This window comes from Panthera onca, chromosome E1 (genome assembly GCF_046562875.1).
Source record: "Panthera onca isolate mPanOnc1 chromosome E1, mPanOnc1 haplotype 2, whole genome shotgun sequence".
In the NCBI taxonomy this organism is placed as follows: domain Eukaryota; kingdom Metazoa; phylum Chordata; class Mammalia; order Carnivora; family Felidae; genus Panthera; species Panthera onca.
The window spans coordinates 9,928,525-9,955,759 of NC_138352.1; the positions used below are offsets into that span (position 1 = coordinate 9,928,525).

At 52.4% G+C, this 27,235-nt stretch overlaps 1 protein-coding gene across 4 annotated transcripts in view; it reads left to right on the top strand.

Annotated features, from left to right (window-relative positions):
* SLC38A12 (solute carrier family 38 member 12) overlaps nucleotides 1-27,235 on the top strand; it is a 59,569-nt gene that overhangs the window by 1,328 nt on the left and 31,006 nt on the right. For 2 of the 4 annotated variants that reach the window (XM_060645471.3, XM_060645469.3), the window contains exons 3-8: nucleotides 7,775-7,896; nucleotides 10,115-10,196; nucleotides 10,679-10,775; nucleotides 11,516-11,596; nucleotides 14,654-14,753; nucleotides 15,175-15,283. In XM_060645471.3, coding sequence (XP_060501454.1) covers nucleotides 7,775-7,896; nucleotides 10,115-10,196; nucleotides 10,679-10,775; nucleotides 11,516-11,596; nucleotides 14,654-14,753; nucleotides 15,175-15,283 — 591 coding nt within the window. Of the gene's footprint in view, nucleotides 1-7,774; nucleotides 7,897-8,386; nucleotides 8,589-10,114; nucleotides 10,197-10,678; nucleotides 10,776-11,515; nucleotides 11,597-14,653; nucleotides 14,754-15,174; nucleotides 15,284-27,235 lie in introns of those variants that run through there. The other 2 variants (XM_060645470.3, XM_078438176.2) reach the window with 2 other exon arrangements.

The window sequence follows — 27,235 nt, forward strand, 5'->3', positions numbered from 1 at the left end:
GTGTTGGGTCTGCGTTACCCCGCCCCCACCTCCCACCGGTACACCCAGTTTATCTTCCTTGTGTAATAAAAAGATTGGTAGTGGTTACATCAGAGTCCTCTTGCCTGGATACCTAGCTGGAGGATTGGAATAATCACATGATTGACTCATGTTGCTACTAAGTATCCCAGGGAAAAGCAGCGCTGCCTTAAGTAGCAAAAGTCCTCTTTCTAGATCCACCTAGCCTGTGGAATCCCTGCTTTGTTTCTGCTAGCTTCCCAGACCCTCGAGCTGTGGTGTGATGGATAAGGAAGCATCTCTGAGGGGCACCTGGGTGGCTCAGTCAATTAAGCATCTCTTAATTTCGGCTCAGGTGGTGATCTCACAGTTTGTGAGTTCAAGTCCCGCATCAGGCTCTGTGCTGACAGTGTGGAGCCTGCTTGGAATGCTCTCTTCCTCTCTCTCTGCCCCTCCACCACTCATGCTGTCTCTCTCAAATAAGTAAATAAATTAAATAAGCATCTCTGAACATAGCTGGCAAAAAGCCATTTTCACACCAGAGTGTTCCTACTGGATCTGTGCCTTTTGTGTGTAGCACTTAAAGAGCCTCCTTCCCCTCCATAATTTATCGAGGGAAGTCTTTCTTGAACTTTGGACTGAACCTCATTGTGGTCCTTTCATCTGAGGAATTGGGTAACAGCTCACAGCCTCCTCCTGGTATCAGCAGTGAAGTGTCCACATTGTCTATAAAAGTTCCTGCTGCTTCTCAGAGCATCTGTATGCTTAGAGATGAGAAAACGAGTTACACTGAGTTTTGAAAAGGAAAATATTTTGATATGCTCACTTTCTTGCGTGTCTCCAGTTCACATAATCATTTCACACGTCGGCGTATACCCACAGGAAATTGGGCAGTAGGCCTGAAGGCCTCAGTGCGTTCTGCTTCCCACCCCCGGTTTTCCTGTGTGATTGGTTTTGTTTGAGGGCCTACTCTGGGCATTTGCCATAAACAACTGCTTGCATTCTCTTATCCTACCGGTGGAGAGAGATGGGAAGAGATGGGCGGTGGTGAGGTGGTATTAGGCAGGAGTTAGCGGTCAGGGTTTGAGGAGAGATCATGCCTTTTCCCTGAGTTTTCCCCTGATTCTGCCATCCTGGGAGAGAGGTTCTTGATCCCTTGTGAGACCAGGAGAAGGGCATAAGGTTCCCCATCGGCAGAGCCCAGAAAAGCAGTGGAACTCACTCCACTGCGGACATGGCTTGGAATCCCCTGCTCAGCACAGGGCGGGCATGACCCGCTCTCGAGGTCTTGGGAAACTGAGACACTGAGCACTTACTTGGTTCACGAAGGTGCATCAGCTCATAACTTGGGTTATTCGCAACACAGAGCCTCTCCCTACCTCTGTGTTGCCCTGTTGTCAGATCTTTTCTGCTTTTCGGGTGTTAGGGATGTTTGCCTTAGCTTGCATTGTTCTGCATAAAAATACCTGTACTCAGCAGACTGGCCTCAGAGGACTTACCTGTCAGGCCCTCTCAAGGAGAGTGCCGGATTCAGAACACGGTTCAGGCCCATATGCCACCCCCACATCCTCAAAGTGATCTCAGAACAGGCATGTCTGTTTCCCTATTTACGGGGACCAGGAGTGGCTCAGGACTGCGGGGATTGTGTGATCCAAATGAGGATGAAGTGGACCACCACCTGCACAAGGATCAGTGGCCAAGGGCCCCTCCTGCCAGCCAGTCTTGCCAAAGATCGTTGCTGTTGCTTTCGAAGGACAGGCCGCTTGCTTCCGCATCTCTTTTGCCTTCTGTTTCCTTTGACAAGTGTCATTGGGGAAGCGGGCAAAAACCACCGTTAACTCCTGCCTCGTGCACATCTGGGGGTGAGGCCGCCGGGCATTAGGTAAGGCAGCAGGAACGCTGCACTGACATCCCTAGAGCACAGGGGAGCAGGTCCCCCATCCCGAGGAAGAGTGGAGAAGGGGAAGAGATGGTTTAGCCTGCAGCGGGGCTTTATTCTGCTTTTGGCCACACTTTCCACGAGCCTGTCCCCACAGAACCGTCAGGTAACCAGCAGAAGAGAACATCTCCTTCCTCTTCCTCCTGCCCCACAACTACCTTTGACCTGGCTTGTGGCTTAGCTCAGATCTGCTTCCTGCTCCATAAGTCTACTCCTAGTTCGTCCTCGCTGACACCTTTGCTGAAGGTCAGAAGGGTTTAACTCTTGCCAGGAAGGTGAAGACATCTCATGTTATCCTACAGGGCTCCCTGAGCCCCCATAAGCCCAGAGTATTCCCTTTGAAACTGAAGAATGTCAATAGTGCAAGAGAAGTGTGACTGCCCATTTCTGCCCCTAACTGCTAACAGCGTGTATCCCAGTTAACTCCTTTTGTAAAGTTCTTAAGGGTGTTTTTTTTTTTTAATCAAAAATTTTTAATTTTTATTAGAGCTCCGCGCCCAGCACGGAGCCTGATGTGAAGGCTTAGTCCCACAACCCTGAGATCATGACCTAAGCCAAAACCGAGTCAGACGCTTAACTGACTGAGGTCGTGACCTGAGCCAAAATCAAGAGTCACACGCTCAACTGACTGCACCCAGGCGCCCTTTAAAGGTCTTTTTCGCTGAGACTTATTTGAAGTTTCTGTTGGGATTATGTCTTTATCAGCAGTGGTTCTCAGCTGGTGGCAGTCTTGCCCCTCCCCCCCATATCCCAGGACATTTGGCAACGTCTGGAGACATTTGTGATCATCCCAGCACAGGCACGAGGCTGGGGAGTACTAGAACCTAGTGGGTAGAGACCAGGGATGCTACTAAACATCCTACAATCCACAGGACAGCCCCACAACAGAAGAATCTGGCCCCAAATTCCAACAGTGCTCAGCCAGAGATAGACCCTTGACCCTTCATCTCAAGACCTTCAGGTATCACTGAATTCAAAAATGCCTCTTGTACTGTTACAAAACATTTTGGCAAAGAACCGTCACTTTCCCTCTCACGAGAACCATCACCAAGGCCATTTTCCAAAAAGAAAAAGGGTCTACCCTTCATATGTGTTCTTGCTTAGAAGGGCAACATGCAGAGAACAAAGCTGCAGGGAGAGATGTAGGAACATGGTTCAACCTTGGTTTAATCCTTCTGGGATCTGTCTGTGTGATCACACTGAGACCATGGTGTTTACAACGGGACAGAGACTGTGAGGCTTACGTTAGAGAGGACCTCGCCAGGTCCAGTCAGCTCAGCCAAGGATTCCTAGCTGGAGGCTCTGTGCCAGGCACCCTGAGAAGCGACACCGGGACCTCAGTTGTGGCAGTGGGGAATGGATGAGTACACCAACGTCGAGAACCAGGACATAGGAAGTAGTCTTGCTCTAGGGGTTCAAAAGTGGGGAGCGAGACTGGAAGGGCTTTGTGGGGGAAGCAGCATTTGCGTGTGTCCAAGTGCTGGGTGGGATTTGAGGGGCCGGTGGCCTGTGCCAAGTGTAAACAGACTGAGCAGAGCTCTTTCCCGTCTGCAGGATGCCTTCCTATCCAGCACTCAGATGTGCACTTAGCACCTGCCTAGAAGCCTGTCCCTCCCTAACCACTGCCCGGCCCCTTATCCCCCAGCTCTATTAAAACAGCAACAACAACAACAACGCTGGGAGAATGGGCCCCAATTTGTGTGATAAAAAATTCAGTACATGGTTGTTTTAGAAAAATTTTCTAAATACAGAGAAGCACAGGGTGCCTGGGTGGCTCAGTCAGTTAAGCGTCTAACTCTTGATTTCATCTCAGGTTGTGATCCCAGGGTCATGGGATCAACCCCCACATCAGGCTCTGCGCTGAGCATAGAGCCTGCTTGGGATTCTCTCTCTCCCTCTCCCTCCACCCCCTCCTTCTCTTTCCCTCTCCCTCCTCCCTCCCCACCCCCTGCCCCTCTCTCTTGCTTGTGCAGTCTCTCTCAAAATAAACTTGAAAATTTATACATATACGTGTGTATATATACACACATACATATATAAAAAGTACATATTTCAAAGAACAAGGAAGTAAAAATGAGAGATGGGTAGGTGTTCATAAGTGTTTCTGTTGCTGTTTTAAACAGGGATAAGCAGTAAAGCAAACTGTAAACGAGCCAGTGTCATAGAACACAGGAAGACCTGTTAGGAAGTGGCGGTCACAGCCCAGGCTGGAAGCAATTTAGGTTGTAAACGGGAGTGTGACGAGAGCTAGCGACAAAAGACTCTTCAGAAGTAGAATCGCTAGGACTGGGATACGCGGGAAGGGGGAGGCGGGGGTGACTAGAGACCGTGGATTTGAGGTCTGCAGAAAGACTGATGCGGAGGTGAAGCCACAGGACTGAGTGAAGTTGCTGAGGGAAAGGAGACAGTTTACATCAGAGCGTAAGAAGGAGTAAAGACTAAGAAAGTCATTGGATTGGGCAAATAGGAGGTCATTGGTGATTTTGAAGAACATCGTTTCAAAAGAGCTCTGGGAGTGGAAACGCAAAGTACAGAAACTTGGAAATGAAGGTAGAGGAAATAGGTAGCTTCTTTGGTGAGTGGGGTTAAGGGTAGTGAGAGGATTGTGGGTTTTTTGTTTTTTTTTAATGTTTGTTTATTTTTGAAAGAGTGTGAGTGGGAGAGGGGCAGAGAGAGAGGGAGACCAAGAATCCCAAGCAGGCTCTATGCGCTGTCAGCACAGAGCCCAATGCAGGGCTCGAACCTACAAACCATGAGATCATGACCTGAGCTGAAGTCTGACGCTTAACCAACTAAGCCACCCAGGCGCCCCGAGAGGGTGGTGGTTTTTTGTTTTTTTTTTTAATTTTTTTTTTTTTAACATTTATTTATTTTTGAGACAGCGAGAGACAGAGCATGAATGGGGGAGGGTCAGAGAGAGGGAGACACAGAATCTGAAACAGGCTCCAGGCTCTGAGCTGAGGGCACAGAGCCTGACGCGGGGCTCGAACCCACAGACCGTGAGATCATGACCTGAGCCGAAGTCGGCCGCTTAACCGACTGAGCCACCCAGGCGCCCCGAGAGGGTGGTGTTTTAAAGGTGTCAAGGACATTTGTAGGCAGAGGGGAGGAGCTGGTAGGAAGAAGATTCCAGAAAGAAGGACTGAGCCCAAAAATTCGGGTGCAGGAGGAAGGTCACATGTCCCCCATGGGTAGAGAGGGAGTGGGAAAGATGCAGACACTGATTGTTGAATAAAGAGGGAGTGAAGCTGGCGGAGGGCACATCAGATGGCCTCAGTCACCTCTGTGACACAGGAAGCAGCCTTCAACTGAGAGAGGTGGAGGTCAGGGGCTAGGGCTTGAAGAGGTTTCCTTTGGGAAATGCCAAGAAGTCCATGGTGGAATAAAGAAAATCAGTGCTGTTGGAGCACAGGTGAAGGAACCATTCATCTGTGGTAAAACCAGTCATTATAATTAAAAAAAAAAAAAAAAAAAATTTCCAGGAACTTTTAGCAGCTTCATATAGGAAATAGAGGAAGCAGGCGCTGGGTCTGTCCAAGGCTGGGGTCGGGAGGGTCAGAACAGGGGAGGGTGTGTGAATCATGGGTAGAGGGTAGAGAGCACTTTGTGGAACTAGCTCATTGTACACGAGGCCAAAGAATGCAAATGCGGCCAGAGTGGAGGGGGTGGCCTGCGTGGGGAGGGTGAGGGGACTGCAGGTGTTGGTGGGAATGGATAAGGCTGCAGGAGTCTTCAGCTCAGAGAAAGGAATTTCCTGATCGAGATCTAGAAACAGGAACATTACAATTAACAACTAGAGTCAAGGAGCGCCTGGGTGGCTCATTTGGTTGAGCGTCCGACTTTGGCTCAGGTCATGATCTCACGGTTCGTGAGTTCGAGCCCCGCGTCGAGCTCTGTGCTGACAGCTCGGAGCCTGGAGCCTGCTTTGGACTCTGTGTCTGTCTGTCTGTCTGTCTCTCTCTCTCTCTCTCTCTCTCTCCCTCCCCCTCCCCCTCTCCCCCCCTCCCCCCCTCCCTGACACACACACTGTTGCATGCATGCTCTCTCTCTCTCAAAAATACATTTAAAAAAAAAAAGCAGCTAGAGTCAAGTCAGTGTGAATGAGAATTTAAAATCTGAAGTCAGTGACTCAGGAATTGCACGCAGAGCCTGGTTGTCAGGGGCGAGGGAGAGGGTCTGCTGGTGGGTACCTGCCTTCTTTTTGGAGTGATGAAGCAGAATTAGATGATGGTGCTAAGAACCAGTAAATTGTGTCCTTTAAAAGGGTGGTTTTTTAAATTAAGTTTTTTATTATAATTCCAGTATAGTTAACATACAGTGTTAGAGTGATTCAGTCCCATACAACCCCGGATGCTCATCACAACAAGTGCACCCCGTAACCCCCATCACCTATTTCCCCCATCCCCCCACCACCTCCCCTCTGGTACCCATCAGTTTGTTCTCTGTAGTTAATACTCTATTTCTTAGTCTCTTTTTTTCCCTTTGCTCCTTTATTTTGTTTCTTAAATTCTACATATGAGAGAAATCACACGGTATTTATCTTTCTGTATTGACTTATTTATTTAGCGTTACACTTTCTAAATCCACCCATGTTGTTGCAAATGGCAAGATTTCATTCTTTTTATAGCTGAATAACATTTCAGTGTGTGTGTGTGTGTGTGTGTGTGTATGTATGTATATATGCCACTTCTTTATCCATTCATCTGTTGATGGACACTTGGGCTGTTTCCATAATTTGGCTGTCATAAATAATGCTGCAGTTAACATAGGGGTGCATGTACCCCTTTGAATTAGTGTTTTTGGTATTTTTTGGGTAAATGCCCAGTAATGCAATTGCTGGATCATAGGTAGTTCTATTTTTAACTTTTTGTGGTGCCACCATACTGTTTTCCACAGTGGTTTCACCAGTTTACATTCCCACCAGCAGTGCACGAGGGTTCCTGTCTCTCCACATCCTTGCCAACACTTGTTGTTTCTTGTGTTGTTGATTTCAGCCATTCTGACAGGTGTGAGGTGATGTCTTGCTTTGATTTTCATTTGCATTTCCCTGATGACTGATGTTGAGCATCTTTGCATGTGTCCGTAGGCCATCTGGATGTCTTCTTTGGGGAAATGTCTGTTCATGTCTTCTGCCCATTTTTTAATTGGATTATTTGGGTTTTGGCTACTGTATAAGTTTTTTATATATATTTTGGATGCTAATACTTTATCAGATATGTCATTGGCAAATACCTTAAAAGGGTGAATTTCATGACATGTGAATTCTATCTCAATTTTCATAAAAATCCCTGAAGTCAGTGTGGGCAGGACGGTAGGGAAAAGGAAGCAGCATGAATGTTGACATCCCAAAGGACAATGGCAAGAATGGATAGAGCAGGGTTGGGTCATGTGCTGAGAGGTCTTGGGAAGAGTGGAGGTTTTTTGAGGTCAGCGCTGTGGTTCATCCTTGCGCCGGGTACCCCAGATGTGGCAGTGTGTCCTCAGGAAGCCTGCAGCCTGGTTGGGCAGAGAGCTAACCTCTGAGATGCAGCTTTGAATGCTAGGAAATGGCAAGGTGATGGGGCGGTGCCCAAAAGCAGAGAAGGAACCAAACACCGGAGACCTCTTGGAAGGTCCGACAGAAGGCGGGACTTCAGCCTTCCAAGTGTTGATGTTCCCTTCCCTAGCATTTGGTTGCACAGCACACCTTCTTAGAACCTCGGCCAAATTCTCCCTTCTGACCTGCTTCTCTGGCCTCCCTGCCTCCAGTTTGGCTGTCACCCAGGGTCATCTTTGGGAGCCACTGCCGGGAGAGGTTAATTAATTTCAGAGCTTGAAGGTCACTTCTGTTGCTTCCAGGTGGGACTGGTGTACATGTTTAACCTCATCGTGGGCACTGGTGCACTCACCATGCCCAAGGCCTTTGCCACCGCCGGGTGGCTCGTCAGCCTGGTCCTGCTGGTGTTCCTGGGCTTCATGAGGTAAGAGGCTGGCACACAGGGGCCGGGAGGAGGCTGCCCAGAGAGTCCTGACTTCTCTTCATTAACATGAGGAAGCGTGCCTGGGGGGCAAGGAGATGTCCACGGTGAATCCTAACCAGAGTGGCCCAGAGACAGGAAAGGAGACGCAAAGGCCTCCAGGTCTCATGCTAACGGAGCAGTTACACAATCTGATCAGTTAAGAGTCAAGACATCCAACTGGGCTTTGGAATGTTTCATGTGGCGCTCACGTTGCCTCTCGGGCTGGTTGACTTCCCCGGTTGTATGCTTTAGTGATGGTACCATCATCAATTTTTGTTCTTCGAGAAAATACCACCTGGCCACAGAAAAAGAATCTGACAAACCTCTACAGTGATAAGGGAAGTCAGTTTAGAATTTAGAATTTGCTTAAGATAGCCCACAAAGTAAGTGATTATTAACACACGGGGAGGCACATAATCACATGTTAATCTCAGCCCACTTTGTGCCTGGCAGCAAAGAGGTGCCCGGTGCCTTCCCAAGCTTTCAGGGGCACCCGCTCCTAGAGCCAGGTATGTGGGGTTCACCAGCTGGTGCCTCACAGAGGGTAGATCCTACTTGAGGCTCCTCTCGGATTCTGCATGCAGGCGGGGAGTCATTCAGCAAGTATTCAGCAAGCCCCAGGCTCGTAAGGGATTAGGACTATGCATTTCCAGGTGGGAATCTACAGGCTGCCAAAAAGAGGCAAGGGAACACCTGGAAACATCCCTCAGAAGGACCTTCCCTGGGAGAAGTGACACCAGGCACTGTTCTTGGGTTGGGTTACAGGTGAAGCAAATTGGGACGTAGAAGAGGCTGGATGGGAAAATGCTCACATTTCTGTTTCTTCACTCATTTTCTCTTGGGGGGTTTCGTGGCCATCCTTGGCTCATTACATACTGCAAGTCCTTGTCCTTCTGTGGCTCTGCTGTCCCCTTTAAAGGACCTTCAGCACAGGCAGCTGTCTGAATGGGAGGTGATGATTGGGGGTCCCCAGGTAGGGGCGGCCATGTCCCCTCCCTGCTCAGCCCATTTATATTTGAACATGAGCGATGAGTTGGCTTTGTGCAACCATGAGAATCCTTTTTATGCCTTAACTAAGATTGATTCTAGTTTTATTTGCAAAAAGAAGGGAAAATCTGAAGTCCTTAAAATGGTCACTTAGGCAAGATAATGAGAAACCTTTCCAGAAGGTGCTGAGGCCCTGGAATGGGAGTTTTAGGACTGGCTGCCCTCCACCCCCTGAGATGGAGTGGATGTGGCTGAGCAGTCAGCCTGTGGCAAGTGAAGGCACTTGAGGAGGGCTGGGCTAGAGCCTCAAGAAGGAGGGAGATGACTGTGCTGTCTGGGGTCCTTCAGCAGGGAGAGACTCCACCCTTGGGTTTACCAGCAGGAGGGCGGCTCCCCCCTCCCCCCCGACCCTGCCCCGCAGCTCTGCTGACTGGAGGACCCATTCACTCCAGCTCCGGCTGAAGTCTGGGCCTCTCCAGCTTCCCTAAGCGGAAGAAGAGAGAAGATGGTTTTGCACTCTAGTTTGACTCTGCAGCAAATGTCTGGTGCCACCTCTCAGTGTCCTTTTTGACTCGAGCCATAAAAACGCAAGCTTATTTTTATATTTGCTAGGTTATTAGGAAAGTAAAGGTACTGCCGAAAAAGGAAGGAAAGACAGAAACATGGAAACACATTCTGGAACCTAATGTCCTTTCCAGTTATCCGTGCTGTGCCCCGTCCATCAGTGAATGGACCTGGGAGCTGACTGCTTGTCTGTGTCCCAGCACGGAGAGTGGAGAGCTGCCCGCTGCCCTTCCCAGAAGCTTTCAGAAGGCCCATTGTGACTTGGCCTCCTCCCTGCTCTGCCCCCAGCAGGCCCCCTCTTGGTGTGCGGTACCACATCGCCCCATGTCCCCTCTTCCCCCAGGCTCACGCTCTACCCCCGGCCCCCATCAGCTTATTTCACACCCCTCTCTCCCGTGCATCAAAACATATTCTAAACATAGACAAGGACATGAAGGCAAGCACGCAAGATGTCCCTTACGCACACACATTTTACCAGGTCAAATGCATCTCAAAAGTCCCCTAGGGAACAGCTCTCAGAAGAGAGAATGCTTTGGGCTTCTTGGTCTTGAAACGATTTTTCCTTTTTCATTGTGCCACCTCCAACCTCCCACCTGCCTTTGGCAATTAAACTGGCCTTACTCCGCAGCTTTGTGACGACTACCTTCGTGATAGAGGCCATGGCCGCGGCCAACGCTCAGCTCCACTGGAAGAGGATGGAAAACCACCAGGTGTGTGTATTGCCCTTGTCTCCAGGCTGCGCCTCTGGCCAATTGTGTGCTAGAAGAGGCAGCCCTCAGGGGCCAGTTCTTTCCCTCCCGATGTGTAGGGGGCTCACGTCCACTGCACGTCTCCAAGACCCTTGTTCCAGAGCCAAAGCTTTACAGCCGCATAAGCTCACTGAACACATGCAGCCTCTGCTCCCTTAGCATCATGTCAGGGGTCCCCTTGAGCCCCCTACCGTGAGCTCACTCATCATTCTGAACCTCTAGTCCCAGGAACAGCATTGCAGCTTCAGATCTGACATCTGCATGTCTGTGCCTTCTCATGTGACAGCATGGAGGTGTTGAGAGGTGCCCCTAATTAGATGCCTTCTGGAAAGAAAGATCAAAGGAAATGGGTTTTCCAGTTTCCCGTGGGTTTTCTATAGAGTTATGTGCCCCTCTTTTTTCCTTGTTTGTCCCCTCCCTCCCCCCGCCCCACCCCCTCCTAGGAGGAGGAAGAGGAGGACTCCTCCACAGCCTCCGACAGTGACGTCCTTGTTCAGGACAACTACGAGCGGGCAGAGAAACGACCCATCCTGTCAGTGCGTAAGTGTTGGGGTTACAGGCCGGCAGGCACCTCCCTCTGGCCCACAAGGTTCTTCCCTTGTAGAGAGAGCAACGGAGTCTCTCTGCAGAGACCGTCAGGCCAGAGCACTAGCCGGGGACCCGGGATTCACCACTTGCTCATGTTAGCGGCTTGGTCAGGCTACTCACCTCATCACCCTGGGCACACTGGAAGCTTGAACCGATGTGAGGTGTTCGACTCATCCTCCTGTCCCACCAATCACACATGTCTGACAGGTCCCTCCCCACTCCAGCCGAGCCAGGGCCATGTGACCCAGCTTTTCTTCTCCCCTCCATTACCAGCACCCCTGGGATCCCTTTCTATATATTGTTTTAAACATTTCAAGTGGAGAAACATTAGAAGTTTTTGCAAGAATTTGAAATGCCGGGGCACCTGGGTGACTCAGTTAGTTGAGCATCCAACTCTTGGTTTCATCTCAGATCATGATCTCGTGGTTTGTGAGTTGGAACCCCGCGTCAGGCTCTGTGCTGACAACGTGGAGCCTGCTTGGGATTCTCTCTCTCCCCGCTCTCTCTCTCTCTCTGCTCCTACCCCACTTGTGCTCACTCTCTCTCAAAATAAATAAACTTAAAAAAAATAAAGAGAATTTGAAATGCTTGAGGATTTCCTCAGTCTGGAGAATTTAGTGAACTTAGTGCCCCCTCTAGGAGCTTCTCTGAATGAAAACCACTTTCTCTTCCTTGTCCTTTTGGCTCCACAGAGAGACGTGGATCTCTGAACCTTTTTGAAATCACAGACCGGGTGGAGATGGGACAGATGGCCTCCATGTTCTTCAATAAAGGTATGAGTTCTTTCTCAAGGTAGGGTGAGGGCAATCCGACAGACCTTGACAACTAGGGAGGGGGCTGACGGTGTCGGCCAGATCCCAGTGCGTTTGCAAGGCCACCTTGCCGAGAGGCCTGAGCCGCTCTCATTGTTTTCCTGAATCTCTCCCCACTCATCAGCATTAGGAATAGAAAGGCAGCTCCTTGGCTCTTCCTGCTCATAGAGGTCAGGAATCCTAAGCAGCTTTCCAAGGAAGGAAGCCAGTGGAGCCGGCTGGTAGTTTTATGCCTCTTGCTCGATTGCTTCTGACTTGTCTCTTTTTCCTTCTGGACTGTTCAGTCTAGAACAACACAGGGCAGCTACCTGTGACAGTGGTAGGATACACCATGCACATGCCTTTGTGTGTGTGTGCCTGTCTGTGTGTGTGTGTCTGTCTCTCTCTGTCTCTCTCTCTCCCCCTCTCCACCAGTGGCCAGCAGAGGGCGCCAGGAGTCCACACACAAGGTTACTGTCTTGGAATCTGTGTCTGATTGTGACCCCTCCTCACTCTACCTGCTCCTTAGCAGGACTGGTTACAGCTGAAAGGATCCCCCCACCCCACCCCCAGCTCAGACGCTGGGTCGCTGGGTGTTCTGTGACAACACTCTATACCTCCCTGGCAAATGTTGTTCTTTGGAAGATGTGCTGTTTAAGGGTATGGTTTTTCAGTACCCAAACCTGTCCGTTTCCCCTTCAGAGACAGTCAGACACATCTCAATAAATCCTGTCTTTGTAAGAATTTTATCTTTGGAAGATCCTCTGCCCTTTGGTCACAGAGGGGTGGCATCTCCACCGATTCTTTCCCATCTCCAGTGTGGCTGCAGTAACTTGGAGCCTGGGGAATTATAGAAACCAGAGTCTTCTCGACTGCTTTTCAGGACATTAAGCATTTGGTTTATCACTGGTGGTGTGATTTGACCGTCCAGTCTGGAATGTCACGATCATCAGCCAAGGATTGCCTGAGGGTCTGGTTCCTGCTTCCCTACCAGCCTCACAGAGGCTTCCAGAATTCGTGAAAATCAGACTGGTTGTGTCCAGCCCACTCTGTGATTTTCCTTTGCTCCATTTCTACCTCTCCCCATCTCATTAGACGAAGATAAGAGCATAAACCTTTCCCCCTGGCAGCCGCACCCAATCCCCCTGCAAATGCAAACTTTGGAGAGAAAACGCACATTGGAAACGCACTTTCCATACAAGAGCAGCCTCACACTTAGGGGACACTGTCTCCTCTGCTTAGCGTTTCCCACGCTCAGCACTATTGACACTTAGACTGGGTCCTTCTTTGTTGTGGGGCCTGTCCTGTGCATTGTGGGATGTTAAGCAGCATCCTTGGCCTCCACCCACTAGGTGCCAATAGCACCTGTCAGTTGTGACAACCAAAACGTCTTCAAATGTTGGCAGATGTCCCCGGTGAGGATTGTGAGGCAATCACACTCCGGGGGGAAAACCACTGCTCTGTTCTATTCCTAATTCATGGGCAGTTCTCTTCCCCTTTGGAAGGAACCCCCCACCCCCCACAACAAGTCCCCTTGGGGTCCAGGCTCACTTGTGACCAGCAGTGCCAGGCCTCGTCATTGCTGTCCTCTCAGGAAGTTCATTGATCCCCCTATTTTGTGTCTAGTAATGAAATTTATTGATCAGGGAGGGTCAATGGCAGTTTATAACCAGAGCTGGCACCGTAGTCCACAGGCGAGTGGAGGGAGGGTGAGTGGGGGGGCGGGGCACCACCTCTCTGCAGAGAACATTGGTGTCAGAGCAGAAAGACAGGCTGGGGCACAGGCTGTACCTGGAGCGTGGGGTTTGAGTGACAGCCAGACCCCAGGGGCCACTAAGCTTGGACATTGACTTTGTCTGAGGCCCGCCAGAGTTCTTGCAAGAACCGTATTTTCCTAGTCTTTTTCCCCCAGACTCCTAGGAGCAGAGCTGACCTCAAATAGCCCAGGAGGAACATGTCCCTGGCTTTCCCCTTGGGGACCCCAGAGGCTCTTCAGAGCCACCAGGATTAGAAGGGAACTGTCACTTCATTTTTTTTTTTCTGTTCTCAGAGAAGCCAGCAGCTTAAGACCAGTGACATCAAAAATGAGCAGTCAGTCTGAACAGGAGTTTGAGACTGGCTGTCTGGGGGCATGACTCTGAGGTTGTAGAGCCCAGATGCTTTTTTTCAGAGCTTTTACACCTGGTCTTTAAAGCTCGAATCACACATGGAATTTAGCACAGGTACAGTTCTCGCTGTACAGGATCGAATATAGTCAGGGACTTGCCAGGGTCAGGAAGCAAGGTCAGTAGCACTGGGGCTAGAGCCTCCGTTCCCAGTTCCTGGTTCAGCCCTCCCCCACCCAGAGGAAGAGGGGAGCAAGGTTTGCCTCTGTGGAGGGAGCTTCCAAAGGCAGCGTCCTCCCTTGCAAACATTTTGACCATGAGCTTGTCTTAAGTGCCCCCTCCTACTGCCCCCTCTGTCACCAGCACCCCCAGCCACCTCTTCCCATCCAGGGCTTGGTGAATAGTCAGACTCAGAATGAGGCACTTGGTCTTTAGAAATCAAGGGCTTTTTACCCTCTTGATTTCAGCTTCAGAAGCTGGACCATTTTTTGTTTGTTTGTTTTCCACCAGCCTCTATCGTAGAGTCCTGTGTTTGGCTGCAAAGGGGCCCTGATCCAGGCACACTTGGGTTCAGCCTCCTGACTCAGGGTCCCTCCCCTTCTCCTGCCCAGGCAGCTTGTCCCAAGCGTGAAGGCCCCTCTGAGCCTCCCCAGCCAGCCCCCACCTCACACTGCCCTGCATTTGCCTGCTTTCGGAGCGTCTGATGCTGCAAGCCTCATTTAGCCTCACAGGTGAAAGTCCGGGTTGGCTGTGTCTCCTGCCGCATCGCAGTGTAACCAATCAAGCAGCACAAGCCACAGGACGCTGTTGTTTTCTTTTTGTAGAAAGTAAACAGCCTGAGAAAGGAAAGCTATGGAAGAGGTAGAGACTTCACCATCAGAAAAGAACATGGGCGTCTCTGTGGCTCCCTGACCAATGACTCTGTTCCTTTCAGTGGGGGTCAACTTGTTCTATTTCTGCATCATCATTTACCTGTACGGGGATTTGGCCATCTATGCTGCCGCCGTGCCCTTCTCCCTCATGCAGGTGACTTGGTGAGTGTCCCCCTCGCCCGGCTCGGCCAGTTGGGCAGAGCTTTTGGTAGAAGCACAACACCAAGCAAACTGTCAGCATCTAAAGGACGGAGATGCCCGAGGCCCTTTTCTGCATGTACTGCAGCCGGCTGTGCACTTTGTCCTTTGGAAACGTGCCCCTCATCATTGTCCCCCTCCCTGCCCCATTGGGAAAATGACTAGGATTCCCACCAGGGGCTCCTGAGCTGCCAGGACATGGCTCTCTGGGAACAGTGGCACCTGCCCTAGGAGGAGGGCGTGATTCGTGGAGAGTCAGGCTGTCTGGCCCTGAAGCAGTGGCGGTGGGAGCAGAGGCTCAGCGGTGGCTCATAATTAGTAACATTGCGTCCTGTCTGCTTCCAGCTGAGCGGGGGCCACACTGAGCCACTCTTCTCTTTATCAGCAGTGCCACTGGCAACGAGTCCTGTGGTGTGGAGGCCGACACCAAGCACAACGACACGGACCCGTGCTGGGGGCCCCTGCGCCGCGTGGACGCCTACCGCATCTACCTGGTGAGTGGCCTCGCCTCTGCCCAGCCTGGGTGGCTGGGGGCATTTGAACCAGAGAGGAGGGTCGGCACAGCTCCACGCTCTGGCTGGTTACTGGGGCCACGGCCCTGGGCACAAAACTGACCACGTTACTGAGAACGTAGCCTGTGTGTCCCGGTGACCAGGCCTCAGTCGCGCGTGACTTGCAGCTGGCATTCGGGTCGTTGCCAGCTCCTGGCCCTGAACTCTTGTAAATTTCGCTCGGGGTTTGAGGGGCATCCTGAGCACAGCTCTTCAAGAGTGTCAGAACTAATTTTCCAGAGACTTGCCGCGTTTTGACCTTACTCCTGGCCAGCCCCGGAGCATATGGTAGGTGCCGGGCTTCCTGACTGGGCACACAGAACTGAGCCATCTCACGGTTGGCCCTGACCGCACACAGGCTCTCCAGATAGGGAAGGATCAGCCCAGCTCTCTCCCTGTCTTCCCTCCTCCCTGCAGACAAGGGAAGAAGATGAATCTCCAGGCTGTTCTCGGTTGCTCTGTGCCATTGGGGCGGGGAGAGTTGGAGCCGAAAACCACGCCAGACGGGTCTTGGGGAATAAGATACGAAACCAGAGGCAGTTATTTATCTCTGCCTGCTTTGTGGGCGGGACTCAGAAATGCTTCCCTTTCCCTTTTGCGGCATCCATTAATATTCTCTGCCTCCTCTTGGTCCTCCTCAACCCTGACACATATTTAGGTGTGTGAGGTGACACACAGTTTGACACGTGGCCACTTGGCTGCTATGGGGCCGGGAGGCAGGGTTCAGGAGAGAGCTGAGCCTTTCGGGGAGTTGGCCTCCTTGTTATCTGTCCTGGCAAAGGCCTGTGTAGGACCTGCCAGCTGTGTCACCTGGTTTGGAGTTTGTTAACCCAGGGACACCGAAGGGTGGTTTTGCCTTCCCAGTCCTGCCCCGTGGACCTGCCGAAGGAGTCCTGTGGCCCAGGCCACGGGAGAGATTTGTTTTCCACTTCTGTGTTGCTGGAGCAGTCGAATGGTCTGGTGTTTCTCTCCCTCATTCACCTGTGGCTAGAATCATATCTCAGATCCACCCCCCCACTCCTGCCACCCCACCACAGGTCTGGTGGGGATTTGGTAGCAGGTTCATTCCCTGGCACTATTCCCTGCTTCCCCAGTCTGGGGGAGGGGGGCCGCTGGGAGGGCAGCCCAGCTGAGGCCTGTTAGCCTCTTAGCATTTAAACAGACCATCATTGATTAAATTAGCCAAAGTGTTAGTTAAATGTAAGGCTCTAGATCTCTAGATCCTAACTGGCTGAAGGAGGAGGTGGAGGAAAGGGTCCAAGAGGCTCAACACAGACACAGGAGCATATCCAGGGCAGAGGCACCAGACCTCAGGTGGGTCTTTCCACGAGAGACTGTTAGACTTTGTGCTGAATCTACCTGGCACGTCCCCTCCCCAGCAACACAGATACAGAGTACTGGGAATATTGGCTGCTGCCATTTGTCTGGTAAATTATTTAGAAGCGTTATTATTGCCTTATTAAATTGTTCCTTCACTTATTCCTGTAAACCTTCCACATGACGGGAGCCTCCCTCCTTGAATCTCAATAGCTCCCTGACCGAACAGAAGGAGCCGTTCAGGAAAGCAGACAGGCATTAATTACCGCCTTCAAATTTCAGATATTGCACTTATAACTCATAGGGCTGATTGCCACCGGGCCTGCCAAAGCTACAGAGATCGGAAGGGGAGGGTGAGCAGAAGCAGAGCCCGTTCTCTCTCGGTTGTTGCCCCCACCCCCACCCCCCACCTCCCAGTCCACCGCCGGGGGCCTGGGTTTTCTCAGAAGGTATTCAGTTCACATGTACTCTTCCGCCTGGTGTCGAGAAATTCAGGGCAGACAGAACTCCGCATTGTCTCAGATGTTTTTTTACAACTTTGCGGGTAGCTCTGAAGAACGCACATCCCAACCTTCAACGCTGGCTGCTGTGCATCCACCTGCGGGCCTCCCACCCTCAGTATGCTGGAAGGGGTTTCCTTCCTTGGTCCTGAGCTCTGCTGCAGGTGACAGGGGCATTTCCCCCACCCCCCACGCCCCACCCCCACTCCCAGTCTGACCCACAGGGCTCATCCCTGTGTCTTCATTCCATTGTCATGTGGCCTCTTTAGATCATTAGGGAGGAGGGTTGTACTCCCCCCTCCCTGCCCCTCAGTCATTCACGTTCAGGAGATTGTTCATCCCTTCTAGAGACTCCCGTTAGGCCTCTTTCTACCAGCGGTTTCTGATTTTGGCAGCAGCCAGACAGATTTCACCAAAAGATGGGGCAAAGCATCAGGCAGCTTTAAAGCACCCCCACCCCATGCACAGTCACCTTGTCTCAGGTAGACGAGGCACCTACCCGGCCGGCATGTTTCGAAGGGCCTCATAAGAACCATCTCTTCGTTGCTATTCTGGGATGGTACATCCTGGGAAATAAGGATACAGGCTTTTATTTTGTGACTTAATTTTCAGAAAATCCTTTGGAAATGATCTCGTCTGTGTCTTCCTAGGAATGCTACTGAAATGCACACACAGAATGAGAATATTTGGGATATTAACTATGCCCAGAGGCCAGCCTGTGTATGGCATCACGATAAGAAGGGAGCTTTCTCCACCGGCGGCCACCAGTCGCCTCCCAAAGCCCTTGACTTTAACAAATGGAAAATTCCTCCTCCCCTCCTGCACCCTGCGACCTCCGTCCACATCCTGTGATTGCCAGTGCAGCTGATATGAGTCAGTCTCTCTCTCTCCTTCTCTGAAGTAGTCACAGAACGGGGTGCTGGGAGTCAGGGGTCCCGTGAGTCATATGTGCTTTCCAGGGGCGTCCCCACAAGCCACTGCAGCTGGAGCCAGCAGTGAGTGACCTGGGCCATTGCAAGGGCCTGTGAGAATTAACATTAGGACCTGCTGTCAGCTGCTTGGATTCTTAGAACCCCACCCCCCTCCCGCCTCCCCTGCCCCTTTGAAGGATCAGTAGGAAAGTGTTGGGTGCCCCAACTCTTTCAAACCAGTAACCTGGCCTCCAGGCTGAGGAGTATCTTGGGATCCTTTCTGCAGAGTTTCTCCGGTTTCACTAGGAAACAAAGTCAGAATTGAGTATTTCGTTCTCTCCTGTGCAGTGGGGAGCCAGGGACCAGTGGTGAAGTGGTAGGATTGTGTGTAAATCAGTTCCGTCCAGGAATCCAACCGTCCTGAGTGTCAGGGAGGCAGGACGTATGCTGCTGTCCCCTGGAGTCCAGGCCACTGCCAAGTGCTCGTTTCACTTCCTCGTCCCTGCTGTGCTTCCAGCCTGTCACTCCCACCCCTCGCCCAGGGCCTGGCCCTGTCATTGCCACCGCCTCTAGAGTGTCAGGAAAGCCCTAGGGCCACGGTGGGACTCCCTGAGTGCTGAAAGCTCCTCACGTTTCGCAGGAGCAGCCGCTGCCTCTTACAGGTAGACAGATGCTGCTGGGTGACCGGCAGCCCAGCATGCACCAGCCAGGCAGAGCTGGGAGGGCAGATGGCAGAGCGGAGCTCATCCTGGCTGGAAACTCGGCTACAAACTGATGGTACCAAGTGGGGGCCCCTTGTGGGCTGCCTTGGGACAGGACAAGGTCACCCTGGCTCACCATCTTGCCTTGATACAAGAGCTGTGACATCCACCTCCAGGGCATGGGTGGCCCGGGAGAGAGATGGCAGCCTGCAAGTGCCTGGCAGATGACCTGCCGCCCTCTGCCGGACACCCCCTTGAAGAAGTGGGGTGTGTGTTGGGGGCTGAGGAGTTTAGGGAGTTCTATCTGCCGGACTCTTCCTAGAGGAGTAGGTTACCTAGAAGAGTAGGAGAGAGGGAGAGAGAATCCCAAGCAGGCTCTGCACTGTCAGCACAGAGCCCGATACAGAGCTCTGACTCACAACTAACTCACAAGCTGTGAGATCATGAGCTGAGCTGAAATCAAGAGTCAAACGCTCAATGGACTGAGCCACCCAGGTGCCTCAGTAGTCCCCCCCTTTTCTTTTGAAATATTTTTGTTAATAGTATTTTTAAGTTATTTTTTTTTTAATTTAAATCCAAGTTAGTTAACATACAGTGTAATAATGATCCCAGGAATAGAATTTAGTGATTCATCACTTACATATCATACCCAGTGCTCATCCAAACAAGTGTCCTCCTTAATGCCCATCACCCGTTTAGCCCATCCCCCCCACCCAACACCCGGCCAGCAACCCTCAGTTTGTCCTCTGTATTTAAGAGTCTCTTTTGGTTTGTCCCCCTCCCTGTTTTTATCTTATTTTTCCTTCTCTTCCCCTATGCTCATCCGTTCTGTTTCTTAAATTCCACATATGAGTGAGATCCTGTGATATTTGTCTTTCTCTGCCTGACTGATTTTGTTTAGTGTGATACATTCTAGTTCCATCCGCATTGTTGCAAATGGCAAGATCTCATTCTTTGTGATCACCAAGTAATATTCCATTATATATACACATATCACATCTTCTTTATCCATTCATCAGTAGGTGGACATTTGTGCTCTTTCCGTATGTTGGCTGTTGTCCATAGCGCTGCTATAAACATGGGGGTGCATGTGTCCCTTCAAGTCAGCACACCTGTATCCTTTGGATAAATACCTAACAGTGCAACCGCTGGGTCATAGGGTAGTTCTGATTTTTTGAGGGACCTCCATACTCCCAACAGTCCCTTTTTTAAAACCCAGTGGTCTCTTCCTAAAACAGTACCACTCAAGGGGTAAATGTCCTCTTTGTGAGGAGGTGGCGAGGGGAGTGAGGTGCCTGCTGGCAGTGCCAGGCCTCAGCCGGCCCTTCCTCCCACGGCGTTGGTGTGTGTGTGTACTGTGTCACCACTTACTTTCTGATGTGGCCCTCCCAGCCGCACAGTGAGGCATCATCCCACTTTACAGCAGAGAAAATTGACATGTGGGGACAGTGACTTCCCCTGGGCCGCAGGCCCGAGGCAGGGACAGGAGCCTGGCTCCTGGGGTTCCCGTCCCCATCCTCCAACCCTGGAAACAGGCTTGCTGGGCTTGCACGCAGCCCCACCATGAGGCCCGGGAGGAGGGGCAGGTCGCACCCATCTGTCAGCCCTTGGAGCTTGACGTTTACAGAGGGTTGTGGGCGACGATGTCCAGGCGGGTGTGTGTTCAGTGATCCGTGTGTGTGCGCCCTGCCTGTCTGCCTGATGGATTTGCTGCCTGTCTTACCGCCCCTCGCTCCTAGATAGTAGAGCGGACTTCTCACACTCAAGGAGCTCTGGAATTGGACGCGTCTTCCCAAGGACGACTCCTGTCCCTGCCACAGCCTCTTTCTGTGTTCTTTCAGCATCAGCCACTGTGCCCTGGGGCTGTGGCATCTGCTAATAAGTGGGTCACCTCTGCCATCACTTGAATATGTATTCTTACCAATTCTGGGGCAGGAGGTGGCCTAGAGGCCTTCAGGACCAGCGAGGAAGAAAGTGAGTGTGGGCTAGCAAGGTTTCACAGCAGCAGTGACTCAACAGGACGTGGGGACTCTCGGGAACACTGCCGTACCCCTCCAGAGGCACCTCCATGCGCCCCAGAGCACAGTCCCAGTCGGATGAGGTATGGGTGCTGCCCCTGGATTTGCCACCATCAGGAATGTGGGATGGAATTCAGCAGTCAGCTAGGAAGGGTGGTGCCCGAGGGCTGGCAGGAACTGACAGGGCAGATGAGCTGTCTTTAGGGCAGGGCTCACAGGCTGGCTGTGTCTGGAAGCGGAGAGCAGGGTGCTAAGCCCACAAATGGCCTGATAACAGTTTCCCTTCTCTGGGCCACACTGCCCTCCTGTCTGACACACATGAGTTGGGGACTCAGTAACGGGCTGAGAGGAGATTCCTGGCTGCGTGGGGTTCTTACAGGGTCTGGAACATCAGAGTGCCTCCTTGGTGGGATGGTGACCGTTTGGCGACCACCAGGGAGACCCATCCTTTTTTCCCTTTTCTTCCTCCCCTCAGTGTGCTCCTTTCCTCTTCACTCAGTCCGGAGGCTCAGAAAGGTCCATTTGCTTGGCCTCTCGCACTTTCTCCCCACTCACTCGTGGGAAGCTGCCAGTCTTACTGGGCACCCCCTGCAGGTGCAGTGAGCGGGGTAGCCCTGGTGACCCGGGCCTGACCGCGCTCTGGGAGCTCGGCTTGGTGCTGGTCTGCAGCGTCTTCTGCCAGCTGTGGAGTGTCCACTTGAGCCTCTGGGCGGACTCCTGCCCGAGGGCACGGTCTCCCCCACGTGCTGGGCCTCTGCTTTCAACCCGTGATGCTGGGGCTCAAGGAAGAATGAGTGGATTTCTGCCCTACGCCCCAAGAATGTGTGTGCCCACAGTCCAGACGGGAGCTGGGGCTCTAATGTTGAGGGAATTCTGACTTCACACGAGCACTGGTGCTCACGTTGAAGTGACTGACTTTAAAGGATTAGCTTGTCTCTCTTTTTCAAGGAAATCAATAACACAGGGACAGGCCTGTCTTTTTCTTTCTCTCTCTCTCTTTTTTTTCTAGGGAGCTGTCTCTATATCTCATCCCGGGAATGGCCTCTTGTTTTTTGGTGTTTTCCATCCCCCTAGTCTAGCCCTTTCTAAATGAGATTCAGATTGTGCTGTCACTCATCCCAGCACTGGGTCTCTCAAACTCCTGCCAAGGGACCCCGTGAGCCCCCCAGCACCCCACCTGTCACCCACGGCCACTGCTGCCTGGGTGCAGCCTCCGGCCCATCCCCAGTGCCTGCCCAGCCGCTGCCCAGCATGGCTCCAGACCATGGTGATCGCTGTCCCCTACCCCACCCCCAGCACATTTGGGTGTTTGGCCCAAGCTTCCTCCCCCAGCTCAGTGAGAGGATTGTTGTTTTTGTCTTTAATGTGCTCTCAGGGACGTGGGTTTTGTCGGCTGGCTTTAAGCCAACCATCCATCACCCCCCCATCCCGCCTCTGCCACAGCCAGCACCTGACATCCGGGTGAGGGGATGACACCTAATTCCCAGCACTGCCTCCTCTGCGCTCCCTGTAAAAATGCCAGGTGATGGGGGTTTGGATCACAAGATGGTGGGACTAGCTATTCCTGGACGGTCCCCACCATCCCTTCCCCAAGCCTCAGAGGCTGCTCGTTGCCATCGGTAGGGGTCCTGCGTTCTCTGTCCTCTTGGGTGAAGGGAACTTGCATCCTAGCTCCTGAGCCAGGTGAACTGCCCAGACCCCCCTGGTCACAGTGGCAGTTTGCGTGTCTTTCTGCCCCTGTTAGGGCGTCCCAGGTCTCTACCCCTGTATCTGTTGTCTGGGAAGTCACAAGTACGTGCTTACAAACACTGCTTGCCCAGAGCAAGCTGCTTTGACTCCTGGGCACATGGGCAGATGTCAGACTGACTTGCCTGGATTCTTGTCCTTCTACCCTGCCCCATCCTCAGTTCAACCAGGGAGGTGCTTTGGGATGGGGTGGGGGGGGGAGTCATCCTGTGTGCCATAACCTGGCCACCCCACCCTCGCATACTCAGCTCCTAAGAAACCCCACTATCCAAAAGTCCAAAACAAACTGGGGGGGCGGGGTATTATTTATTACAAAGTGCTCCCTTATTGTACAGAAGGACTCGCTGCAGGTTTCTCTTGAGTACTTGGTTTTCCTAGTGTGTGTAAAATGTCATTCTGTGAAAACTAAGTATTTATAAATAGAACTTTTAGAAGCCTGTCTCTTGTAAAGGGAGTATCCATGTGGTAACGTGCAAAGGTGCAGCAATCCAAAGCCCGGTGCTTGTGGAAGCAGGCAGATGTGGGGTTGGGGTGGACGTGAGCAGTCCACCTACGAGAGAGCTGGGGCTGTGCGCGCGCACGCGCACGCACACACACACACACACACACACACACACAGGCTGGGAAGCTTCGCAGGGCTTATAAGTGTATACCCACAGCCTGCACTCCTGCACAGGCCAATTTGGTTGGGAAACTTCCAAATAGGTCTCCATGGGGAGTGTTCATCCCCGCTGGGGACCTTCTGCACTGTGCTTTTTCAGGACCATTTTATCCCCACTCCACGCTGATCCCAGGCAGCCTGAGCTTGGGCTTGAGCGCACCTTCTCTGTGAGTAGCATGAGCAAGAATGGACACCTGGTTCCTCGCTCCGCAGGCGTCCTGGGCCGACCCTGTCACTGACCCCTGCGTGTGTTTTAATCCGTTCCCCTCAAGCTGCTCCGGACTGACCCCAAATACTGCAGCCCAGGCCGCCTCCGTGCTCCACATCCCCTCTGCTTCCCTTTCTGGACAAAGAACTAAAAGTGACTTTGCATTCTCTGAGGAAACGTCCTGGTTGATTTCATACCTCCCACTCCCCTCCTGCCCCCTTTCCATCCCATTTCCCCCAGAAGTACAGGGAAAAAACTGCCATCTAGAACCCAGCAGCCCGCCAGTGGTTTCAGAGGAAGATGGAATGTTCTTGAATATTTTGTGCTAACTAAACTGGAAACTATACGTGCCAAACTATCTCCACCTCCCGTCCTGTGTCTGTGTCTCTCCGATGTCTTTGTTGCACAGAGAACCCTGGTACTCGGGACAGCCCTGCTGAGGTTCGTGGGGCTGTGCCTGCTCCCTGAGTGACGCTCACTCTCTGTTACAGGGTGTCTGTTGTGAGCAGAATCTGGTGTCTTTCTAAATAGCGCCCCAGGGCCCCACCAGTAATTGTTTAATTAAATAAAGCACTCATTCTAAAGTAATAACCGCGCTCCTCTGTGTTGCCGGCATCCCAGCCAGCGGCGCTAGCCGCGCAAGCTGCCGAGAATAAAAGTATCTGTGGACACGTTCTCCAGACCGTAGGGCAGCCCAGCAAAGAAAAGCAGGAGCCAAGGAAGCCCAGAGGGTTTGCAGCCAGCAGAGAGATGCCTATGGCCCGGGCATGATGGGCATCAGGGGAGCTGAACAATTAGGGTGCATATTAATGATGACATCTGATTAATTCCCTGGCTGTCTCATGGGTTGGCTGAGAGCAGACCAGGTACATTTTAATAAGCCTTCAAGTGCAAAGGGAGGTGCTGACGAGCGTGTTGCTGAGCAGATGCTTCGTGGTGAGTGTGAATCTGGAAGGAAGGGTCACAGAGCGCAGCAGGGCACAGTAAGTTTGGCTACAGGAAGAACCTCATCTAGCTACCGATTGAGACGTTCTCTGAAAACCTTGACAAGAGGAGGCAAGACGCTGCCTGGCCAAGTGCTGGATGCCGACGGGGACTGAAAGGCCCCTGCCAGTCTGTGATGTGCACCCTTCACCACTGTAGGGAGGCTTTGCTCCACCCGTGAGCCCCTAGGAACACCGTCCAGCTCTGTGCCTTCCCCCAGGTCAGGAGCATGAGCCTGAACTCTGTCTCAAAGTTTGGTTCCAGGAACCAGCCTCAGGTACTTGTTAAAAATACACATTCCTGGGTCCTGCCCCAGGCCGAATGTAGCAGATCTAAGGCTACAGGGCCCAGGAATCTGCATTTTCAACCAGTTCTGCAGACAAGTCTGTGCATTCTCCCCTTTGAGAAATTCTACTGGCAGAGGACCTGTCACAATGGTAAATGGTCTTGCCAGCCCCCAGTGTCCCGGGGAGAGGCCTGCTCTGGTCGCCCAGGCTACAGCAGTGGAGGCAGTGGTCAGGGACTTCATGTGCCTTGCCTCTTCCAGGGAAAGACGATGGCCACACGTCCACAGGTCTCCAGCCTGATGTCACAAGTGACATACTGGAGTTGATGACTCACACACTTCCATGCAGACAGGGAACAGCATCACCCCTCTGATCAGACTGTTTTTAGACTCCGGGTGTCCCCAGGAGAAAAGGGCTCCAGCAGCATCCCTTTGCTAGTGGCTTCTTTGTTGATCCCGGGGCCAGCAGATTCCCCTGGGTCCCTATGGATGGTGCTCTCAGCTTCCTCTTAGAGCCCATAGCATGCCAACCCCATGGAGAGGCCTTTACTCTGACCATCGACTAGGGGGGAAGCTGGAGATGTTAGTGTGATTTCTTATACCCAATTGGACAGAGCTTGTTAGCCAGCTTGATGCCCTGTCTCCCCTCCTTCCCCACCTCCAAGGTTGCTCAGTATCGGCAAAGAATCCTGCTCCCTAATCTGTCTATTTCGAGGTCTGACGTCAGCAGAGAAGGGGTGGAGCCAGCTTGGCCTGTGCTCCTCTCTGCAGGGCTCCCATGTTCAGGGCACCTGACTTCCTTCCCTCCCTCCCCTCCAGCTCCAGCACGGAACATTCCCACCGCCATCCGCTCTTCCCACACAGAGACAAGTGGGAAGAGTGGAACGGGGAAGGGAAGGCGCCAGGAGCACCCGCAGCCGTCACCTGGCGCCTCTCGTCGAGTGCCACACGAACGCCAGGCAGTTGAGGTGGCAGAGGGCAATGGCTCAGCCTCCTCGTGTCCTCAGGACAGGGACACCCAAAGCAGTCGGGTTCCAGCTCGTTACTAGAGGCGCTAACAGCTCTGCGTTAGCTCAGCTCTAACGTCCACGAGGTGCGTGTACCAGCCAGTGAAAGTCAGCTTAACTCCCAACAGAATCAGGTGGTTGGGGGTGTGGGTGCTTTCCTCCAAAAAGAGAGAGACTCCCATCTCTGTCACTTGCCACAGAGTCCACCTGTTCCCCTCGAGTCCTCTTGCTCTTAGGACCAGTTGGCCCCCAGCCTGGCCCTGACAGCTCTTTCCAGGCCCTGGGTCACGTGGCCAAGCCAGACACGTTTCTCCAGCTTTCTCATGCGTGAGGCAGAGCACAGCCCTGGGGGAAGTAGTGCCGTGAACCCGTCATCTCCCCTTCCCTGACATCCAGCATAAACATACCAAGACCCAGAGCAGGTCTTGAATCTCCGTGGAGAGATTTCAAGTGGCTAAAAAGTGAGAACCGGTAAACCAAGCCTGCAGTGAAGGAGAAGTTAACATCTTGGCATCTGCTCGCTCACGCTGGCTCCCGAGAGGCTCACCAGAAGGGCCCAGGTGGCACTGTTACCCATTTAGTGCCGTGGCCCACTGGCCAGGATATCCCTGCTGTGCCTTCTGTCTTCTGCCCCCAGAACTTACAGTTCAAATGAGTACAGTCCCTTTTAAGCCTTGTCCCATTAGGAAAGAGAAGAGTCTTCCCTGGGGCGCTCAGGGGAGCCTGGAGCCGGGGCGCAGGAGGCAGTGCTCAGCCCCAGCCCCGCAGTGCTGGCCCAGCCACCTCTAGGCATGAGGATTGCCTCAAGGCCATGGAGCTTTTCTGTGGTTTTATTCTCCTAATGTTAGTTGTAGGTCGACGTGGCTGTCCCTTCCCAGCTTAAAGCCTGTTCAAAGTTCCTCTCCACAAAGCAACATTTACACTCCTTTACGTGATGTGGTCTGCTCCGTTCTCCTTCTGGAACCTTCTCTCTCACCTCTGCCCCACACTCACCGACCATTGTCCTCCAGAGACACTGGGTGCTCACATGACTCCATGCCCATCACGTGCCTTTCCCTTGCTTCAGAGTCTGACAAGCACTTATTCATTGGAAGCTGCACTCCAGTGTCTCCTTTGAAGTCATGTGGCCATTACTCTCCCCACCCCCCAAACCGCTGCCATGGCAATAATTGGACTTTTGTGTGTATTCAGGTACTGGGTCTCACTGTAAGCATCTCGAGGTCAGAGCTGTGCTCGATCCACATGTCTGGAGCCAGCATGGGCCTCACAGAGGGCAGTTGCTCTGTGAACATTTGAATGAGCGAGAGCACTCGGGTGCGTGGCCACTGCTGGGTCCGTGGACAGCACTGGCCCAGTCCCTCCATAAGCCCTTGGGGCTACTGATGCCCGTGGCTCATCACGGCTGGCAGCCACCACTCCCGCCAGAAATTCCACATCCAGCGGGCTTCTCCTTTCCCAAAGGCGCGGGTCAGCTTCTGTGCCTCGCTGCCAGGACAAAGCGACCCCTCAGCGTGGCCTTAGGGGCACCCTGTCTTTGGGGGCTGAAGGCAGAGGGG